At 37.7% G+C, this 18,934-nt stretch overlaps 1 protein-coding gene across 6 annotated transcripts in view; it reads right to left on the bottom strand.

Moving 5' to 3' along the window:
* APAF1 (apoptotic peptidase activating factor 1) overlaps positions 1 to 18,934 on the bottom strand; it is a 53,910-nt gene that overhangs the window by 4,093 nt on the left and 30,883 nt on the right. Inside the window, exons 23-30 of one of the 6 annotated variants that reach the window (XM_030002643.2) lie at positions 17,827 to 17,946; positions 17,451 to 17,576; positions 16,552 to 16,677; positions 15,962 to 16,108; positions 12,699 to 12,790; positions 9,202 to 9,348; positions 6,477 to 6,581; positions 1,993 to 2,066 (exon numbers count right to left, since the gene is read on the bottom strand). In XM_030002643.2, coding sequence (XP_029858503.1) covers positions 6,569 to 6,581; positions 9,202 to 9,348; positions 12,699 to 12,790; positions 15,962 to 16,108; positions 16,552 to 16,677; positions 17,451 to 17,576; positions 17,827 to 17,946 — 771 coding nt within the window. In that variant the 3' untranslated portion in view covers positions 1,993 to 2,066; positions 6,477 to 6,568. Of the gene's footprint in view, positions 1 to 1,992; positions 2,067 to 6,476; positions 6,582 to 9,201; positions 9,349 to 10,702; positions 10,967 to 11,136; positions 12,791 to 15,961; positions 16,109 to 16,551; positions 16,678 to 17,450; positions 17,577 to 17,826; positions 17,947 to 18,934 lie in introns of those variants that run through there. The other 5 variants (XM_030002645.2, XM_030002644.2, XM_041120453.1 and 2 more) reach the window with 5 other exon arrangements.

An 18,934-nucleotide genomic window follows, 5' to 3' on the forward strand; every position in this document is an offset into this window, starting at 1 on the left:
GGGGCAGTCAAGGAGAGTATGTGAAGAAATTGGAGCATTTGGATGTTACAAAACCAGGAGTTAATTGCAACAACTGCCTTACAGTGGGAGGGTGGAGAACGGGCAAAAGAAGAGAGATGATATGGGAGTAGATTGCATTTGACATGAGAAGATAAGGAAATTGGAATCCAAGTGAGGTAAGTGTGGGTGACAAAGGATTTTGAGAATTATTTGGGTAGTGAGCTCTCTAATAATGCAAGGTAAAAAAAGCTGCTGCTGGGAGAAGGCTTGAAGACTGGAGAAACTCCTGAGGAAAACAATGGGGAAATTCTGCGTGGTGGAGGTGGAGGGTTTCCTAAAGCAGACGTTGCATTTCAGACTGGACATTGTGACTCCTCCAACCTGGCCTGGTGTTTATTAAAAGCCAGAGGAGCTACTGCCCGCAGCTGGCAGGAGGAGACACTCAGCATATCTGGTCCTAGTATTGTGCCAGAAGTTTATGAGAGGCTGCTTCTCCTGCAGAACCTCAAATGTTCCACATGCCCTGCAGCTCGAAGCCAACATCTCAGCATCAAAAACTGGCATGGCCATGAAGTGGCGACCGTTGGGAAGAGAATTAGCAGGTCACGAAGAAGGTTGTGTCAGTCCTTTGGAAAAGAAAGCAGCATGCTAGACAACTAATAAACTTTCACATCCCACTGTGAAATAGTTTATAGCTTCCATTCTAGATCAAACCAGGCAGTTTGTGCCACGTGCAGAACTCTCATTTAATTTTGCCCTAGATTCTTTCAATGTGTGCTGTTCAGCTGTCCCACTTCACTGGAGGATGATAGGTCTAGGATGTCATCAAGACAACAGTCTAGAAATAGTAACTTCAACTGTCTCCAAACTACCAGCCCAAAGAGCAATTGACTGTACAGAGGAACAGCGTGGCAGCGATGAGCATGTAAGTGAAAGACGTGGCGTAAGGATTAGAGACAATATTTAGGTGTGGGCACTTAGATAAGAGGGATATCCGTTATCTCATGTAAAAAGACCAGCTGAATAGAGTGGGAGAAAAAAGGACTCTTGCTGGAAATATTGATGGGATTTTCAGCTCGCTGGAAAGCACAGGGGGATAACGCTTAGGCTGCTGCTGAAAAGCTCTGTTAACTGTTCAGAGCTCTGTAACTTCTTTAGGTGAACCAACTTCTTTGCTAAACTAGCACACTGACCATACTGCTATCGAGTCCACCCTTGAATACACTGGTTCTAGTTAACTTCCACACCTCTGAGCTGATAACCCAAGCTAGTCCGAGGCTGACCACAAGCTCAGCTAACAGACAAGCGTACAAGATCCACTTGCAGCCAGAGTTCATGCTAGGACGTAGATTTTGTGGAACTGGTGGATGATTTCCTTCCTACTGACTAGACAGTCACACTCATGCTCGTTACGACCCTGAATGCAGCCAGCCCAAACACCGCTGTCCTGCTGAAGAGGCAGAAAAGGGAAATCAGGGAAATGGCCCATGGTCCTTGCCTTTCAGGAAGGGTGTGTTCCAAATGCCGGAATGGGAAATGGCACCTCCATGCCTGGCTCCCGCTCTTACACAATACCACAAGGAAATTTCTCTTCAGTCCTACCTAACATTTATATGCATTTGGTAGTGCCACATCTTTCACCTTTCCACTGTGGAGGTCAGGTACCTAGGTACCTTTGAGAATGTGGGTCTCGGTAAAGTGGTAACAACAAGGGGGACAAAAATGCTATCGTTATGTAAATGAAACAAAATTCTCTCCCTCCCCTCTTGCCACCAAGAGCTTGGAAAAGAAAACTACTTTTTCTATCAATCAAGAAAGCTGAATTCAAAACACTTTGCAATCACATAAGAAAAAGTGAAGCTTAGACAGAAACTGAGGGCTTTAGACTACTTCTTCACACACAGAAAATATACACAGATTTAACATCATAAGCTCACTTAATTGTAAGACACATGTCTTTTTGTCATTTTTTTTAAACATGGCAATTCCTACCTTCAAGTCATTAGAAGAACTGCTCAAATTCTCCAGGTCCTTATTGAAAGCTGAATTTATTCCAATATTAAATCCTTTTAAAAAACAAAATGAAAAATTCACACACAATGTTAAGGATGGTCAATGCTTGAGAGAACATGTCCAAATTTGAAGGCAGTATATTTGTTGTCATCTTTTCTAAACACGTAATAGAAAACCCAGAAAGTCAGAGACAAAGGAAATGGAAATATGCTCCAGTATAGAGAATACCCAAAGAGCATTAACTTTATCCTATAGTGACACCATGAGGAAAAAAGAAATAGACTACACAAATTTAAAAAATGCATTAGATGCAGTGTGGTCTTCATTCTTCTGCTTGTGGTTATTGGATAATGATAATTATTAGGTTGCCGAATCAAGGGCTTGGGCGTGTCCTAAGCAAAAATATCTTATGTATATAACTGAGGCTAGCACTACTTATTTCTTGAGTTTATGTAGCAAAGATGATTAGTATTTTTTTCTTTAAGTTAGCTTTATGTACTTACATTGTTATATACTGTCTGGAAGGTATCAGTGACAGATTAGATAAACAATTCTGCATTGGAATTGAGTGAATCTACTGAAACCTCCAAGTATCTGGGAATGCTGTGCACGAGTGGAAGTTAATATGAAAAGATGTTAGATCATTCACCACGGCCATTCCTCTGTCACAGCCATTACATTTCACTCAGCTATATTTTGTACAGCTTCAAGAATTACCTATGCCAAATACCTCAAACCTAGAAAATTAAACCGATTGCTACAAGAAGTAAAGAAAAGAAACTACTGAAGTGTCATCATTAACCCCAGCCCCTGACATGGCAGGAAAGCCCCTTAGTGAGAAGTACCCAAGTAATTCCAGCTGGTGATAATGCATAGCCTGCACCCTATACTACAGAAAGAAGAGGGGGAAAGCTATCCCTGCCAATCTGACTTTGGGGAAATCTGTTTCCCAACCAGCAGTCTAGTCATTACGTGATGCAGTCTGCAAGGAAACTGCACTAGGAAAACAAAAAGATGAGTGAATACCTGTCGCACCTGAAGGCACAGCTCACCTGTGTTCAAAACTGCACTTCCTAAAGTGGCCAATCTCAAAGGAATGTGAAAAGATGTACTGTATAATTTGGCCTTTACAAGACTGAAGTTTTTTCTGATCCACAGATGACCAACAAAAACCCAGAATCTTGGTATTTCATTACAATCACTCTCCTAGCACAGACTATGCAGACCTGAGACAAGGAACTTTATCAGAGGGTCTCTTAAGTTCCTTTCTGTATCTATTTTTAGGTGAGACATGCAGAGCAAGGGAATAGAGATCTTAGCTTTATAATAATCCATAACATTTGAAGCATAAGAACAGCTGGGAGCATTTAAGTAGAGACTGAGTATTTTTTAGATGTTTGTTTAGACTCAGTTTTGTGTAGAGAAGTAGAAATTAAGAATTCCCTTGCTTTACATGATTTTCCAAGGTGTATTATTTTCTTCCAGCCAATAGACCTTGTTATTCTTTTGTCAGCAAGGCTGAACTGTCCTGCCTCTCTCCCACACCTCACTAACAGGTGATTTCTCAGCCATCTCTCCAATTCAACAAAACAAATTCAACTCAAACTTTACACTGCAAGACTTTTGCCCAGTCCATGGATCACTTTTTGTGGTCCTCTTCTAAATTTCGGTTGAATCCATTTTGTCCCTGAAATACAAATACCGGAGCTATAGGCACTACTCCAGCTGATGTCTTATTAATGAAGCACATAGATCACTTCCTCACTCCTTCAAGACAGACCCTCTTTATGTGCCCACAAGCCCTGTTTACGTACCACCGCAGATGCTTTGGAGTTTGTGTGGATGATAACATCCACTTGCGATTCCACACCACCGTTTTCAAGGTGGTCTCACTGGCATTCTTCAGTCTACTACGTATGACAAAGCTATACTTTGTCCATAAGGTAACAAAAACATGCTGTTGGATGTTCAAAGCAGACACACATCATATTGCGATAGCTACTTATTCTTGCAATTCAGTCTTTAGCCAATTTATATCATCTGCAGCATTATCACCAAAGGTTTTAGATCATGGACAAATGATCAAACAAATCCCTATCAGTTGCTCCTATACTTTACTTCGTAATTTGTAAATTACACTCTAAAGTATCATAAACATCTAATATACTTATCTGTGTTTCACTGCAGCTTCTACACCTCTTTTTAAGGGATGTCACGTAAGATAGCATCTCATTCAGCGGGTTTTGTCGTGGTTTCATTTTTTTTTCTCTCACAGCTGCAGAACTATGACTCCTTGGACGCCTTTCAATGATTCCCGGCTTTAACACATCCTACATTACATCTCTGTTCCCAGCTATGCCAAAAATTGTTTTGCTGGAATGATTCCAAACCTGTAACTCCCTGGTCGAGGTGATACCCTGTTATACACGGATTATGCAAGCAGAGTACAACCAGTGACACCTGGAAAACTGCTAATTTTTACACCTTGAATTTGACTTCATCTTTTGATTTCATAATAAAGATTTCATAAAGGTTTGCTTTTCAAGAACGTCTCCGCTGATCCAAAGCCAAGTGTGTGGGTGTTTTTCATCTCGCTGTAGTTGATTTAACTTGTAAAAAGGAGACTTAACTTCCTCTCTATATTTTCTTTCAATTACATAAACATTCCTGTGAGCAAGTCAGTAAGAATTTATGACAGATTTAGAGCTGCCTGGTGATAATTTATGAGTACTTTATGTTGGCCTGATTACCAAGATGTTTGTTATATGGCTTCACTTGTTTAATGCAGCAAGAATCTGTCGGGAAAAACAACTCTGAAAGGGAAGGATAGATTAAGGTACCCAGTTTTCAATCTCTACTTGGTTCTTAAGGAAAAATGCCAGAATTAGTTGAATATCCTCTTCAAAATAGCCTCTAAAACTGGCTTAGAGGAAGAAAAAGCAAGTCCAAGAATCTGCAAGAGCAAAACTTGTATTTCAAATGGAAAGCAAAAAGCACTTAACTGTTAAAAAAAGTACTGCTTCTGTCAGCCACTGCACAAACACCACCGCCACAGTTACACCTTCAACATACCACTGCTACTGGATTATCTGTGCTACTGATCTCTGACTGCAGTCACTTAAATTTTGCCTTTGCTTCCTCTGGGGAAGAATTTTTGCAGTCCTCCCATTCAGACCAAGTAAGTCCTTGGGTTACGATACCTAATTCAGCTGTTCTCGCTTTGAAGTTTTGACTGTGTTTAGGAACTTCCAGTACTTCCCTTCAAGGGCTCTCAACAGCCATGAATGGACAGTCACCTTAGAAATAGCAAAAAATATCTCGGTGCGGTCATTTCAATAGGGAAAACCACTTTGTTAGAACTCAAAAGTTGCACAAAACGCATTCAAACCAAGACACCCAAGCTCAAAGCCCCTCACTACTTGTCATAGTTATCAATTCCAATTTAGATATCCAAACTTTGCTTTTGTGAGAAAGAAGAATATATCAAAGTTAAGACCTCTTGTATTTGCTGCTAACTGCTCAGAGTATTCACTGTGATCAAATTCTCATTTTCCAGATAGGTTCCTGCTTAACAAAACAAACACATGGACAGATACATAGTATTATCCTAAAATGATTTCTAACCCATGACAGAACTCAAATAAGGAGCAAAATAAGTAATGGAGTACAAGCTGTATGAACTGGAGGCACTGTGGTTTATTTTTTGAAAAGCAGAAAATGTAATGTGTATGCAAACTAATACTAAAAAATATAGGAAGGATTATCATTTTCAGAGAAGGTGATCTTAATTTCCTAGATTCATTTTAGCAAAAAAAGCAGTATGATGCATAATACACTTAGCTAACAGCTTGTTAAAGATCATTCTTTTTTTTCCACTAATACATGCTGAAGAAACCAGAAAGATCCAGAACACAAATTGAGAAAATGCTCCATTCCACAAAGCCATTTTGTGATAAAAGAAAGGCGAGTGAAGTACAACATTGTTCCAGCAAGTCTTCCCCTAACATTACCAATACTGGAACCCTGAACAGTGGAACCCCCCCTTGAAAGCATGTTGACAACAGGAACTGAGGACTAAATATGAGATGTAATGAGGGGTAAAGCAGCTTGAGAAACTGCGAAGTGTAAAGAGCTCTACAGCTAGCAGAGGTTTAAGAGAAAAAATAGACCATAACTTCAAGGAATAGACTTTTTTCCATGTCTAACATAACCAAAAGTTTAACCCTTTGAACAAAGATATTTCTGGAAAAAGGAGATAAAACAATCAAATTGGTAGGCTTTTAGCTTATTGACATCTACTGTGTTTAATGTATTTTTAACCAAATTTAAATGCTCAAGATATGCTATGAAGAAAATTCCAGGTCATATGTAGTTCAGTTGAACTGTACCTGACTGACAGGTATTCACTGCTACCATCTTGCAGTGAAAAACTATTCTTCCACAGATTCAGTTTGGCCACTTACCGTTCTTTTTGAATGAACGTGTACCCAGAAGATGTACCTCAAACCCAGTGCTCCAGACTATGAAAAACCAGCTGCTGAGTCAGAACAGCAATTTAATAGCTGATACTGTAGAAAAAAAAAAAATTACTATCTGCTCTATAATTTTTAGAGTGGACAAAACCACAACTGTTTGGCTTTGAGAAACTGAGAGTGCAACATCTGCAAGATGTTCAAAATATTTCTTTAAATGCTTTGAAAATTCAGATGGACTCAGATGACCTCTTTTCATGCTATTGTTAAATATATACTCAAATAGAGGTAAAATTTAACCAACATTTAAGATGTTCAAACTCTTTAAACTGTTCCTCCTCACAGTTCTCAGTTCTGAAGTTTAAGTCACATATTGATAAGACCCCTTCCACACAACTTCTTCAATCTCCTTTGTACAGGTGGAAGTATAAAATGCATAATTGCTATCCTGTACTGAATATGCGTACAGCACATTGTAAGAAATCATGCAAATAGATTGAAATATTTAGGAGCTACCAACTTGCATAAGTATATCTTACATTACTGTCTAGGTGCTGAGTGCTTAACCATCAAGACATGACTATCGGCTTCGGGTTGGATTCTTTAAAGCAAAATGTTTGATCTGTATTTAGAGACAGATTTTCACTGACCTATGCCTGTGTCTGTTCATTCATCTATTCTCTACTAAAATACCCCCCCCCCAAAAAAAATCATAAAAAACCCCAAACCCACACCACAAACCAAGAAGTGTTAAAAAGACAAAACCAAGCATTTCCAAATCTCACATTGAAAATATGACATTCCTCTCATGCATTAGTGCAATGCTGTTAAACCAAAAGTATATTTTCTGCTAAGGAGCTTATAAACAACAACCAATACTGATCATAGTATTAAAAGATGAATTTAAGTGGTTCTAACTGGGAAGCACAGAAAGAAATGTCCCTGTCATTGTTTCTCTGGGACCAGAAAACTTGCTCTCAGGACATGACAAGACTAAGATTTCTCAGCTCTGGAATATGAGTTTGAACCAGCAGGCTACAAAGTCTTAATGCACATAAAGCTGAACATTGACTCTAGTGAGGAAGAGGAGTATGGACAGTTATTACTATCTTTGGAGAATATTACAGACAAATAATGTGATTTTTAGAACTACAGGAAAACCCTGCTCTCATTTGCTAGAAAATACTGGTTATCTAAAGAAATGAAATTTGCTATAGAGAACAAATATATAGAGAACAATTAAAAGATCCTATTGCTTTAGAAATGCAAGTAATGCAAAATACCTTTTTTTAAGTTATTTTAAATATTAAGCACACTGTGTGTGCATTTATGCATTAGAAATAACACGAGCTTTATCTAAACAGCATCGTATTTACTTTTACACAGCTGGATTGGGTAAATTTGTCTTTGCCTCATTTTGAGTAATTTTAAACATTATGATTTTCAAAGTTCACCTGAGTTCATATGTTATTAGAGAAACTGGACAAAGCTAAAAAAAAAAGTCAGAGGGACACAAACTGGAAGAAGTAAATAGAAGAAATGAAAAATACCACACACATAAACACAGAGTCTAATAGTGGCATCCTATGTAAGTACTGAGATGATCCCTCTTGAGTACAGAACAAGAATCCTCTCTAGCCTGAAGGACTTGAATCTAACCGTTCTCGGAGCACATGTTATACATACAACGTATGGTTTGTTAAGTGGAAACAAGCACAGGAAGCTAATTTGTTCTGTTAACAGTCAGGCCCCAAGAGAGAAACTGCCTATTGAAACACTTAGAAGATACTTTAGCTTTCTCATCCTGAATAAACACACACATGCCACTTAGAGTTCAACTAGCCCAACTATCACACAGTTGTGCTCTGTCCCACGAGTGTGACTGTAGGAGATGATATAGAAAGTGCTGAAGTTGTCAATAAAACAAGCAGACTGAAAAATCTTACTCCTTTATACTCACTGGATCTTTTAGGATGCACCCTAACCGCCCAGCTTAGGCATCTGTTAAACCCAGTTGCAAGGTTTCTCATAAAAAGCCCCCTTAGAAGAAAGGTGTGCAGTAAGTTAATTTGGGAAAAAACCCTTCCAAACCCAAGAAAACCCAACACGCCTCCTCCAAAGCCACAGCTCCTCCCCCCCCCAAAAAAAAAACCAAACCCACACCAACATGCAAAGACGTGGATAGCAGCACACTGCACAGCAGTTTTGGAAGTGCTGAAAAATAGAGGTCAACCTACTGCAGAGTTCATGCCACAAACAAGCCTAGTCTCAGCTTAACATCTTCTTGCATATCAGCAGAGCCAGTGATCGTGTCCCACTGTTCCTAGCTTGAAAGAGCAAAGTGAATTGAGCACAAAAATCACACAGAAAATGTTCTAGCTATCTGGCACACTGCCTGTTCTCTATTTGGCCTCAGCTCTTCTTGAAATCACAACAGAAATAAGGTGGCCAGAGCTCTTGGGCATCATCATCGCCATCTATGAGCCCAAATAAATTTGTGTCTTCATAGCAGACAGAAGGAGGAGGAAAGCAAAATGCGGACAAACACACCAGAGTGTGCTATCAGAGGGAAACACCAGAAATCGTCTCTCAGCTCCAAGGCTGACTTCTGCGCTCCCCAGCACTGCCATGGCATCTGTACTTGCTATGAAGGAGAAAGGGCAACCAATCAGTTTGGTAAGGGGGTCACGTTCTACTGGCAAGTGCAAGAACATACCTGAATTCTCTGTGACCTACTGGTATTCTGGATTTACTGGCTTCTTGAAGATGGGGCAGAGGGGCCTCCCTGCAATGTTCTGTTCCAGGAGGGCAGAAGAAACCACCCGAGTCAGACTGCTTTCTCAGCCTGGCTTTCCCCTGAAACCTGCAAAAGCATCAGCTTCTGTAAAACACCTCAGGAGCGCAGAGACAAGGACACAGACTGTCATAACCAGATACAACCTGGGGAAATGGGTCCCTTACAGAGACTTCACTAAACAAAAAATTGGGGAGGAAAAAAAAAAAAATCAGCAATTTACACAGCATTCTGTAATAGGGAGTTTAACTGCATCATTTTCTAGGGCAGGCAGAATAATTTTGGGGTGGAGGGTGTTCCTCTACTGGCAACAGGTTACCAGTTCCAGCTCTACCCACACACTCCAGCCCTACAAGAGATCTATAAACCTTTACATGGAAAAGCCTCAGGCAATAATGGCACAGTTCCATTTCAAACAGCTATGTAAGATGAGAGGGGGAAAGGGACACTGTAGGTAAAGGAATGGTACGGTTCAAGGCAATATAAAGCAACCTCTTGAGCAGCTGTATTGCACGTGAGTACAATTCTTTGTTAATAAAGGAAAGAGAAAAAAGATTTATGAAGGAGCTGTAGGTCTAATCGCCAAAGTGAAGACACTTGAAACTTCTACAGAAACTGATAGGCATCATTCATAGGAAGTGTACCTAAAAATTGTTTACACAAAAGCATATTATAATTTCAGTTAAAGTACTAGATGAAATTGGCAATGCTCATTAGTTAAATCTGAATGCAGACTGATTCAATTTGATCTGAAGTACAAGAGATAATGGAAGCACTAATGTTCAATCTATATAAAAATTGCTTCTGGCCAAACTTTCTCTTGTTTCCTTTAAAATACATCTAACATCAAAGAGAACAGCTAAATCTGATGACACAGCAGGACTTTATTTTTTATTACAGTAAACTGCCTTAACCTTCTTAAATATTCTAAACTAAAGAAGTTGCTGTCTCGGTTGGCCCCTATGTTAACAATTTCTCATTTAAAATTTGTCATCCTCTTCCTGCAAATCGTATCTATTCTTCGGCTCTTCAGACTTTCTCATTGCTATTTCTCTTCTTCCACCTCAGCTACAAAGACTTACAGCCCACTCCATACATTTGCACATGAACGCAACCATCCTGACTCTATTAACACTACCTTCTATGAAGCACAGCTTCCTCAGTTCCAGCAACAAGTATAATGCTGCTGTGTTGTCATTCTTGCAGAAGAATTCAAAAATGCACTATTTATCTCACACTTCAAGCTTCTGTGCTACTTGCTTCCTACTCGTTTCAAAATTGAAATCGTCTATGAACTCCGCTCATACACCGTTCACTTTCTTTGTTAAACCATGATTGGTTTTTCCTATCAGAGTTTCATTAGCATTGCCACAAAAGACAGCTTTCTGTCCTGGTTCCTCACGTGAAACATTTATCCTGTTACCTTTTTACCTTGTTGGGTCTCTGAGTTCAGCCCGACGCGGTCCTGTGCAATAAGGACAGCACAGCCTACGCAATCAAGGGACGCTGGCTAAGTGGAGCTTCCTGCTGCTTGAATCTTCAGCTATTCGGGGAGGGAACTGGTGAGGTCTGTGCAAACTAGACAGTAGAAGCAAATCTGTCCCGAACGTTGCAGGGTGTGTTCCAAGACTTCAGTTTCCCTTTGTCCACTTTTTTCTCTGTCCTAATATTTAATACTGTTGCTTACCTGCCAAAGTATTTTTTGATACAATGATGCTTTACAACCTACGTTTAGATTGAAAATAAAACCACAATAAAAGAGGCATCGCTCCCCCTCCCTCCTACCTTGTTAAAACAAACAAACAAACAAAAAAACCCAAACAACACTTAGGAATTCAAATTAATTTACAACTTGGCCAATATTGCCTGGATTATCTTTATTGAATGCTGTAAATACTTAGAATACAAAACATCATGTTTTTTCTATTGAATTTCTTCTCTTTAAATTTCTGCCAGCAGTACTTTAATTATACTGACCCGTATTCAGTAGCACCTTAGAAATGGTTGAATTTTAAGTTAAAAAAGAGGAAAAAATGGTGATTGTCAAAGCCAGGAAAATACTAAGAATGTATATTAAATCTTCTGAAATGCACACAAAAAAATAATTAAAGTGAGAATTTCATTGTTCAGTACCAGTTGAGACACTTGCTAATGTACTTTTTACAATCAAGTACTTAGATAGTGTTCTACTGCCAACTACAAAAATATGAAAATCATATTAATGCTTGTGCAGTTGCTCATAGCAGTTGAGAGACAATTTACTAAACAAGGTTTACTAGGCACCTAAGAAAACTTGTTATCTAATTATTCACAAAAGATATGTCAAGTATAATTAGTACAAAACATCAACATTTCTACCCTATATTGAATTTATAAATAGACTGTAAAAAAACCCAAAAAAACAACAAAACAAAACCCCCAGAAAATCACATAAGGAAATCACATATTACCAGGCAAGAGATCCCTGTGCATAGAATCCCATGTAAACAAAGCTGACAACAGTAAAATGTCTCCATAGTATGAACTGAATGCTAATTCTGAAAGGCAAAATAACTAAAATTCACACCTCCTTATATTTTTCAATATATACCTTTTAAACCATTTCCATTCTCAGTTTAGCTGGTTAGCTGTATTCACCCTTTGACTGGAAATGCGGCACAATCTCTTCCATTTAAATTGCAATATCCTTTCAGATTTTGCCTTGAGAAAACAAGACTCAAGGTGTTCCCCTTAATAGGAATAGCTCATATGTGTTACAATGCACTTTATCTCCACAAAGTTAGAAGCATGAAGGTTCTTACCGCAAGTGGGAAGCACTGCTGCTGTAAACTGAACAGCTACTTGATTTGTTTTGAACGTCAAGCACCAAGATAGCTAGTTTCATTTTTCAAATGAAGGATGTCCCTGATTCTTTCCATTCTGTACTAAATGAAAATCCTTGCATCACAGTAAAAAAAAAAATTTTTTTTGCATCTTACACAGTTGTGTTCATGGCTAGAGAGCATTTAGCCATCAGCCTTAGCACAAAATACAATTTCAAAGTATTAGATTCCTAGTATTTTTTCACTATTAATATTAATGTCAACTCATTTGAATAATTTTAATATAAATTTCCTTACAAAATTGGAAGCAACATACTTAAGATGCAAATCAAGACTTAAGAATTATAATAATTCTTATTAAAAACAAGATTAAATGCAAGTTCATTTGAAAAAACATGCATAAATGTACATTAATATACCTGAAAACATCATGAATACAACAATGAAATATAATTCACAGCTTAGTGAGTGTCAGACAATCATTTAGCAGAATTTTGTCTCCAGCTTAAAAAAAAAATGAATCTTTGCAGTTTTCAGCACATTAATCACAACTTCTGTAATACATAAAGAATACCAAGATTATCAACAGTCACATACACTCTGAAATTAGGGGACACATGTATTGACTTGAGGTTTGTTCCGTTCGTGTAGAAGGTTTGTAAGGATTCTCCAGTAGTTACATTCCACCACTATAAAAAAAACCAAAAAACAAACCAACACACTTTCGGTTAGTTGAAGAAAGCTTAGAATAAATTCTATAAACAGGCTTCGCATGGCAAGCCCAATTGACTGCTTTCCCCAAAGAGGTAGAATGAAAAATAAAAATACAAGCAATCTTAAGTAGTAAATGTTTACTAGAGTGTAAGTTACTAGGGGTATAAGACTTTCAGATAAAAAGAAACTTCAAAAAGACTGAAGCTGTTTAATTTCAAGAAAGCACACAAAATAATAAATTCAGGTACTGCCCTTTACCCCATCACAAAATGCAATCAATAGATGTAAACCGTAACATGTCCAAAATGTAAAAGATTATGTATTTTTATATAACCAAATGAATACATGAGACATTGCCAGACAATATAATTGAAACTATAGCTGGATTAAAAAAAAAAAAAAAAAAAACAACACTTAGCTGGACTTACAAGAGGATCAATCATGTACACATTTCAAACCATTTGCAGTTTTGTTAGCGGGACAGAGTTTTTTCAGTGAGATTAAATTTTTTTTTTCTAGAATATAAAGGAAGCACTAATAACAAAGCTACAGAGAAACCTTCAACCATCAGTTTACTCCATGAATGTAGACTGAAATTTCACATTTCTCAGGAAAACTGTAGACCAATGCAAAATTGAACCAAACGCTATCCAGCACAGAGCTGTTACTTGATTGTTCCAATAAGAACTCTACCTTCTATTCTTGCAACATTTGAGTGCAGTAGCAAAATACCAAAACAGATTACCTTCAGCTTTGATCATCTATAAAAGCAGGTGGTACTACTACTTTTTAGCTTACTCATCCCATGAAATATGTAACATTATAGTTGTGTGCACAATACAGATTTGCAACTACACAGCTATAATGTTCTGATTAAAAACACCTTTCCTAAAGTGTCTGTTATGTGATGGAGACCCAGAAAAAAAAAAACCCAAACAAATTGAAAACTGGATCTTAATTAGCTCTTGAACCTTTGTTGGTGGATAAGTGATCAGGTGCTGGGCCAGTGGGTACCACTCACACAGCAAGTTCAACAGTACATAGCTGGATGCACCTCATCTATGAATAAGGTGACTCATTTGTTTAAAGGTATCTTCTGTGTAACTCTACAATCCAACCCAGTCCAGTTCTTAGAGGTCCAAACTTCTCAAATGTTTTAGACTTTCACTGACTAGTATCTCCCTACAAAAAAGGTGCATGTGTCTATGTGTTTCCATGCACATCATACACATCCACCTGTAGATCTCGAAAGAAAAGTAGAAAAACAGTACTTTGAGAAGACATGGTGATTGAATCTGGTCCCAATGACTGGAAAAAGGCAAATGCATACCCATTTTCACAAAGGGCAAAGAAGATGCTGGGAACTGCAGGGCAGTAATCTTCACTCCAGTGTCTGGGATTATTATGGAACAAGATTTCTGGAAGCCATTTCAAGTCACATGCAGGACAAGAAGTGATTGTGAACAACTAGCACAGATTTACCAAAGGTAAATCATGCAGAACCACCCAACTGACTTCTATTGACAATAATGGTGGCTCTGCAAATAGCATGGCAAGAGCAGTGGATGTGATTAACCTTGACTTTAGCCAAGCTTTCAATGTGGTCTCCCATGGTCTCCCTAATAGTCAAACTGGAGAGATAAAGACTGATGGGTGGAATACAACGTAGGTGACAAACTGGGCGGACTACTAGATTCGAAGAGTAGTAGTCAGCAGTTCAGTCACTGTGTGTTGAGACCCAGCCTAGTACAAGAAGGACACTAACAAACTGGAGTAAATCCAGCACATGGTCACTGAGATGGCTGGACACCTAGAACAGATGTCGTAGAACAGAGACAGAGCACTGAATTTGTTTAGCCTGAGGAGAAGGCGGCTAACTGCTGTCTTCAACTACCAAAAAGAGGGTTACAGATGACCGAGTCAGACTCTCCTCTCAGGGCCCAGAGGCACCCTTGCTGGAGTGGGGGACAAAAGACAAAACTTGACAGGGCAAGGCCCTAAGCAACTTTACCTAACTCTACAAACTACTTCTAGCAAGGGGCTGGACTAGATGAGTTCCAGAAGTCCCTGACATCCTAGAGTCATAGAATGGTTTAAGAAGCATCACACCACCATACTGCATAACCACAAGACAAAATGGGAAGGAAGCTAGAAACAGGACGCATGTCTTGTTCTTTAATATGAAGTGAACGTCAGAAGATGTTTTCAATGCTAAATTAGAAAATTCAACAGTCTCTGTTAAACGGTTACTAACTGACTTCAAAGAATTAGTCTGGTAGCATGTCTAACAGCTAAACACTGACCAACAATCAACTAACCTCCAGCACCCTGTGAGATGAGAACTCCACAACCTGTCATTTCATATACACACACAGTTTCTACTAACAGGTATTAGCTATCGCATGAGGAAAAAAAAAGAAACAACAACCTCATGAGAAATTTGCAATTATGAAGAACCAATTCAGACTGAAAAACAGATCACCACAATTACAAAGAATCAATTCACAGACTGAAAGACAGATCACCTCTTCCCCTTCCCAAAAAACATATGCTCAGTAGATGTCTGAACCAATGAAAGACTGATGAAAAGACTGATTTTCTCAGTTTTGACATGCCCTCTTCCAAAGATTACTTATAGAATGTCTTTCAAGGCAGAAAATTATCACTTGCAATTCCTTCTGAATTTCTATTTATGAAAAAATTTAAAACTCAGTATTTTTAAAAAAAAAAAAAAAAAAAAAAAAGCCTGACATAGAGCATTTTTCTGCTCATTATAAAGAACACAATTGCTGCTGAAATTGAGTGGATATTAAGGCAGACAAAAATTACCGGGATCTTTAATATTAAAGATGTTAATGAAAGACGTTGATAATAAAAATCTGAAGCTAATAAAAATGGAATATATGGAGTCTGAAAACAAACTCCAAGTCTGCAGTCTGAAATCTTAAGAGACCTTTTCAGGGGGCTTTCAGATTTGAGAAGAAAAGAAGTGAAAAGTGCTAGACAGTCATGAAAATGAAGCAGCTTTGTGTTAAGTAAAATGTTTCAGGTTTGTTTCTTTGAATTAGTCTGCATTTTCCTTTAGAATTATGAGGGTATTGCATTTAATTAGGTATGTTAGGATATTTTAGTATTTCGTGGCTTACCTTAAGAAAGCCTCCAGATGACACAAGCATTTTACTGTCAGGAGAAAATGAGAGGTCTGTTACCCAACCACCATGTGTTGGTTCTCCTTCGTCTACAGTAACTGGGGAGCAGAAATGAAGTAATGCGCCTGTTAAAATGTCCCAGATCTAAAAGAGAGGGAAGATTATGTATATAAATAAACTGAATGGGGAAAAAAAATCTCAAGTAAGGAAAGCCGAAACATATTTTTCTGTATTAGAGGAAAAAAACCTGGTAAATAAGCATTCTACTTGAACTGTCAGTATAATCCAAAAAATGAATTCTTCTCTTAGAACTGTATCATATATGGAAGATTTAATCACACATGCAATTCACTGCAGAATTATTAGTAAATCATGTGAATTGGTTCCTCAGCATTCATGGAACATAAATCCATCAATATGGTTACAAACTACTGTCTCATGTGGCAAACTGTGCTTTTTTTCAACTCTCCGATGTTCAACAAAATGCTAACAAATTAGACATGCAGAACACAAACTATGAGAACTCTTCTGTCTGTGAACTGACTACCGATTGAATAATAAAATAAACAGTAAAGTTAAAGCAGTACCCTTATTTCTCCTTTGTCATCTCCAGTGGCCAATAATTTGTTGTTAGGAGAGAAAGTACAGCACCGCACACAGGCTTCATGACTTTTCAGCTCATGAAGAACAGATGAACTTTCAAAGCTCCATATCTAAACAGAAAACATTAAAGACGAGTGAAAAAGGTAAGTTCAAAAACAATTATTACTTCTTTCTAAAAAGGCATTAGTATTCAAATGTACATAAGACTTTTTGTATATATGCATATACATGTGTGCATTATGTATGCATTATACTGTAGTCTGTTTTTATTACCTGAATCACGTAAGAATGCATTTGCTACAAATTACTGAAACAACCGTGAGTATATTTTTTTTCCTTGGAATATACTCTTTAACGAAACTGATTTACAAGAAAGTTTAAATCTGTTCATAGAAAAAGGATTCATCAACCAGTTTAAAGCTGTATTTTAAAAATCTAATGGGACACTTTAAAAATCTAATGGGACAGCCCCAGAATATTAAACAGTTCACTTGCTTCTGAACAGGAATACCAGAACCTATGGACAGCACTTTCACTGGAAGTTTCAGAAATTTTTCTTAACTTAAGTTTCCAAATTAAGAATGTTAGGCTATTAACAAATCAATACAGAGAACTAAACAAAGTGTTCTGCACAAACTTGTGCATTAAACGTGCATTTTATTTGTACAGAAGTCACCAGGACAGCTTCAAGTTATGTCCAAGATCAATTGTGAATGACTGTATAACAGCTTTAGAAACATATTCACAGATACAGGAAATTTAATACTAGAAATACAACAGGATAACTTAAATAATCGCAAGTTACCTCAGAATAAAAAAAATATAGCCTACATTTCAGGACAAATAAGGCATCATTTTTATCTTTGTACAGAAAGCAACCAACCTTTGCAGTTTTGTCAGCAGAAGTAGATGAAAATTTACTACCGTCAGGTGAAACAGCACAGGAAAGAACAGCACCTCCATGGCAAGCAAAATCTTTTTCTGTGTTTCCAGTAGTGATATTCCAAACCTACCAAATACACAGGAAAAACAGTTTACTTCTGTAACACTACAAAAAGGTTAACACACCTGCATCTTACACAACAATATATTAAGAGATAAAACTCAGCTACCTAGTTCTAATATGGCCAACATTTTGTTACACTTACTGGTATAGTTAAAATACAAGAGGAGTATAAATGTTACTAGAAATAAAAAATGCAAAAATGTGTCTTAAAAGTCAGCTTACACTTTAGGATCAACGACAGCCTTTTATTTACCTTAACAGTTCCATCAAATGACCAAGAAAGAAGCTTTGAATTTTCCAGAAGTCTAAAATCCTTGATTGCTTCCTTGTGCCCTCTCAGCAATACACATTCACTCAACTGCCAGTTCCATACCTGATCGTAAAGATGAAATACTTTTTAAAAAAAAACATTTTAATGGCAAACATAAGTTACAAATGAACTAACTGTTTAATTTTTAAGTCACAGGAATCGTAAAAAGTTCTTACCGAGATGGCAGCTACTTAAAAGCTTAGATATATTGAAGATACCCATAGCAGAGATGCTGACAATTGAGGATGCCACAGTATTTAATAGTCAACCTACGAGAGAGCTCCCTATAATACACACATAATCTGATTTTCAAAGTGAATTTGATGCTTAAAATTCACTGGTAATTTAAAAAGAAAAAGCAAAACAATAATTTTCTAGGCACCCCAGAAGTTTTGTGTTTTAAACCTTTGATTATTGCAACAAATAAACTTCCGTCATCTGGCAGACCTCATATTTTCCATACTTAAATTAACTTACTTTTTTATTTTTAAAGCATATTTTTAATGAAATGCCATTTTGCTTTGCATTTCTATATCAAAATGACACTTCTATTTTTAATTCAACTCTTCACTGAAAACTGAAGAAGTGTAATTTTATTTTACAGAAGCTATTAAGCATCAATTTAATTTAAATGACAATGATTTAATAGTTTTCAAATTAATAGGTTTTCTGCATCAAAGAAAGGACAGAAAGCAGAGTTGTTCAGATGACAGTTCTGGAGGTTTAACTGAGGCACTGTCCACTGGAGCGAGCCGAGGACCCAGAAGAAAAGCTACCCACTTTAGACCTGAAAGAAGGATCCAAAAGCTGATAAACTGGTGAGCTGTCTGTACTGCTTAATTGACCAGTGACGGCACTCAAGCTAGCTTCAGATCGAAACAAACACCCAAGCGGGATGCTGCATAGGTTACATGTATATCAGCAAGTAGGTAGAACACTGATGTCAGAATAGATTTGGTGAGCAAAACAGCGCTGAGGACCAGCACCCATTCGTGTTTTGGAGGTTTTACTTCAAACCAGCTCAAGTTTGGTTGTGTGGGCTGAATGCTCA

The sequence above is a fragment of the Aquila chrysaetos genome, chromosome 26 (genome assembly GCF_900496995.4).
Source record: "Aquila chrysaetos chrysaetos chromosome 26, bAquChr1.4, whole genome shotgun sequence".
NCBI lineage: Eukaryota > Metazoa > Chordata > Aves > Accipitriformes > Accipitridae > Aquila > Aquila chrysaetos.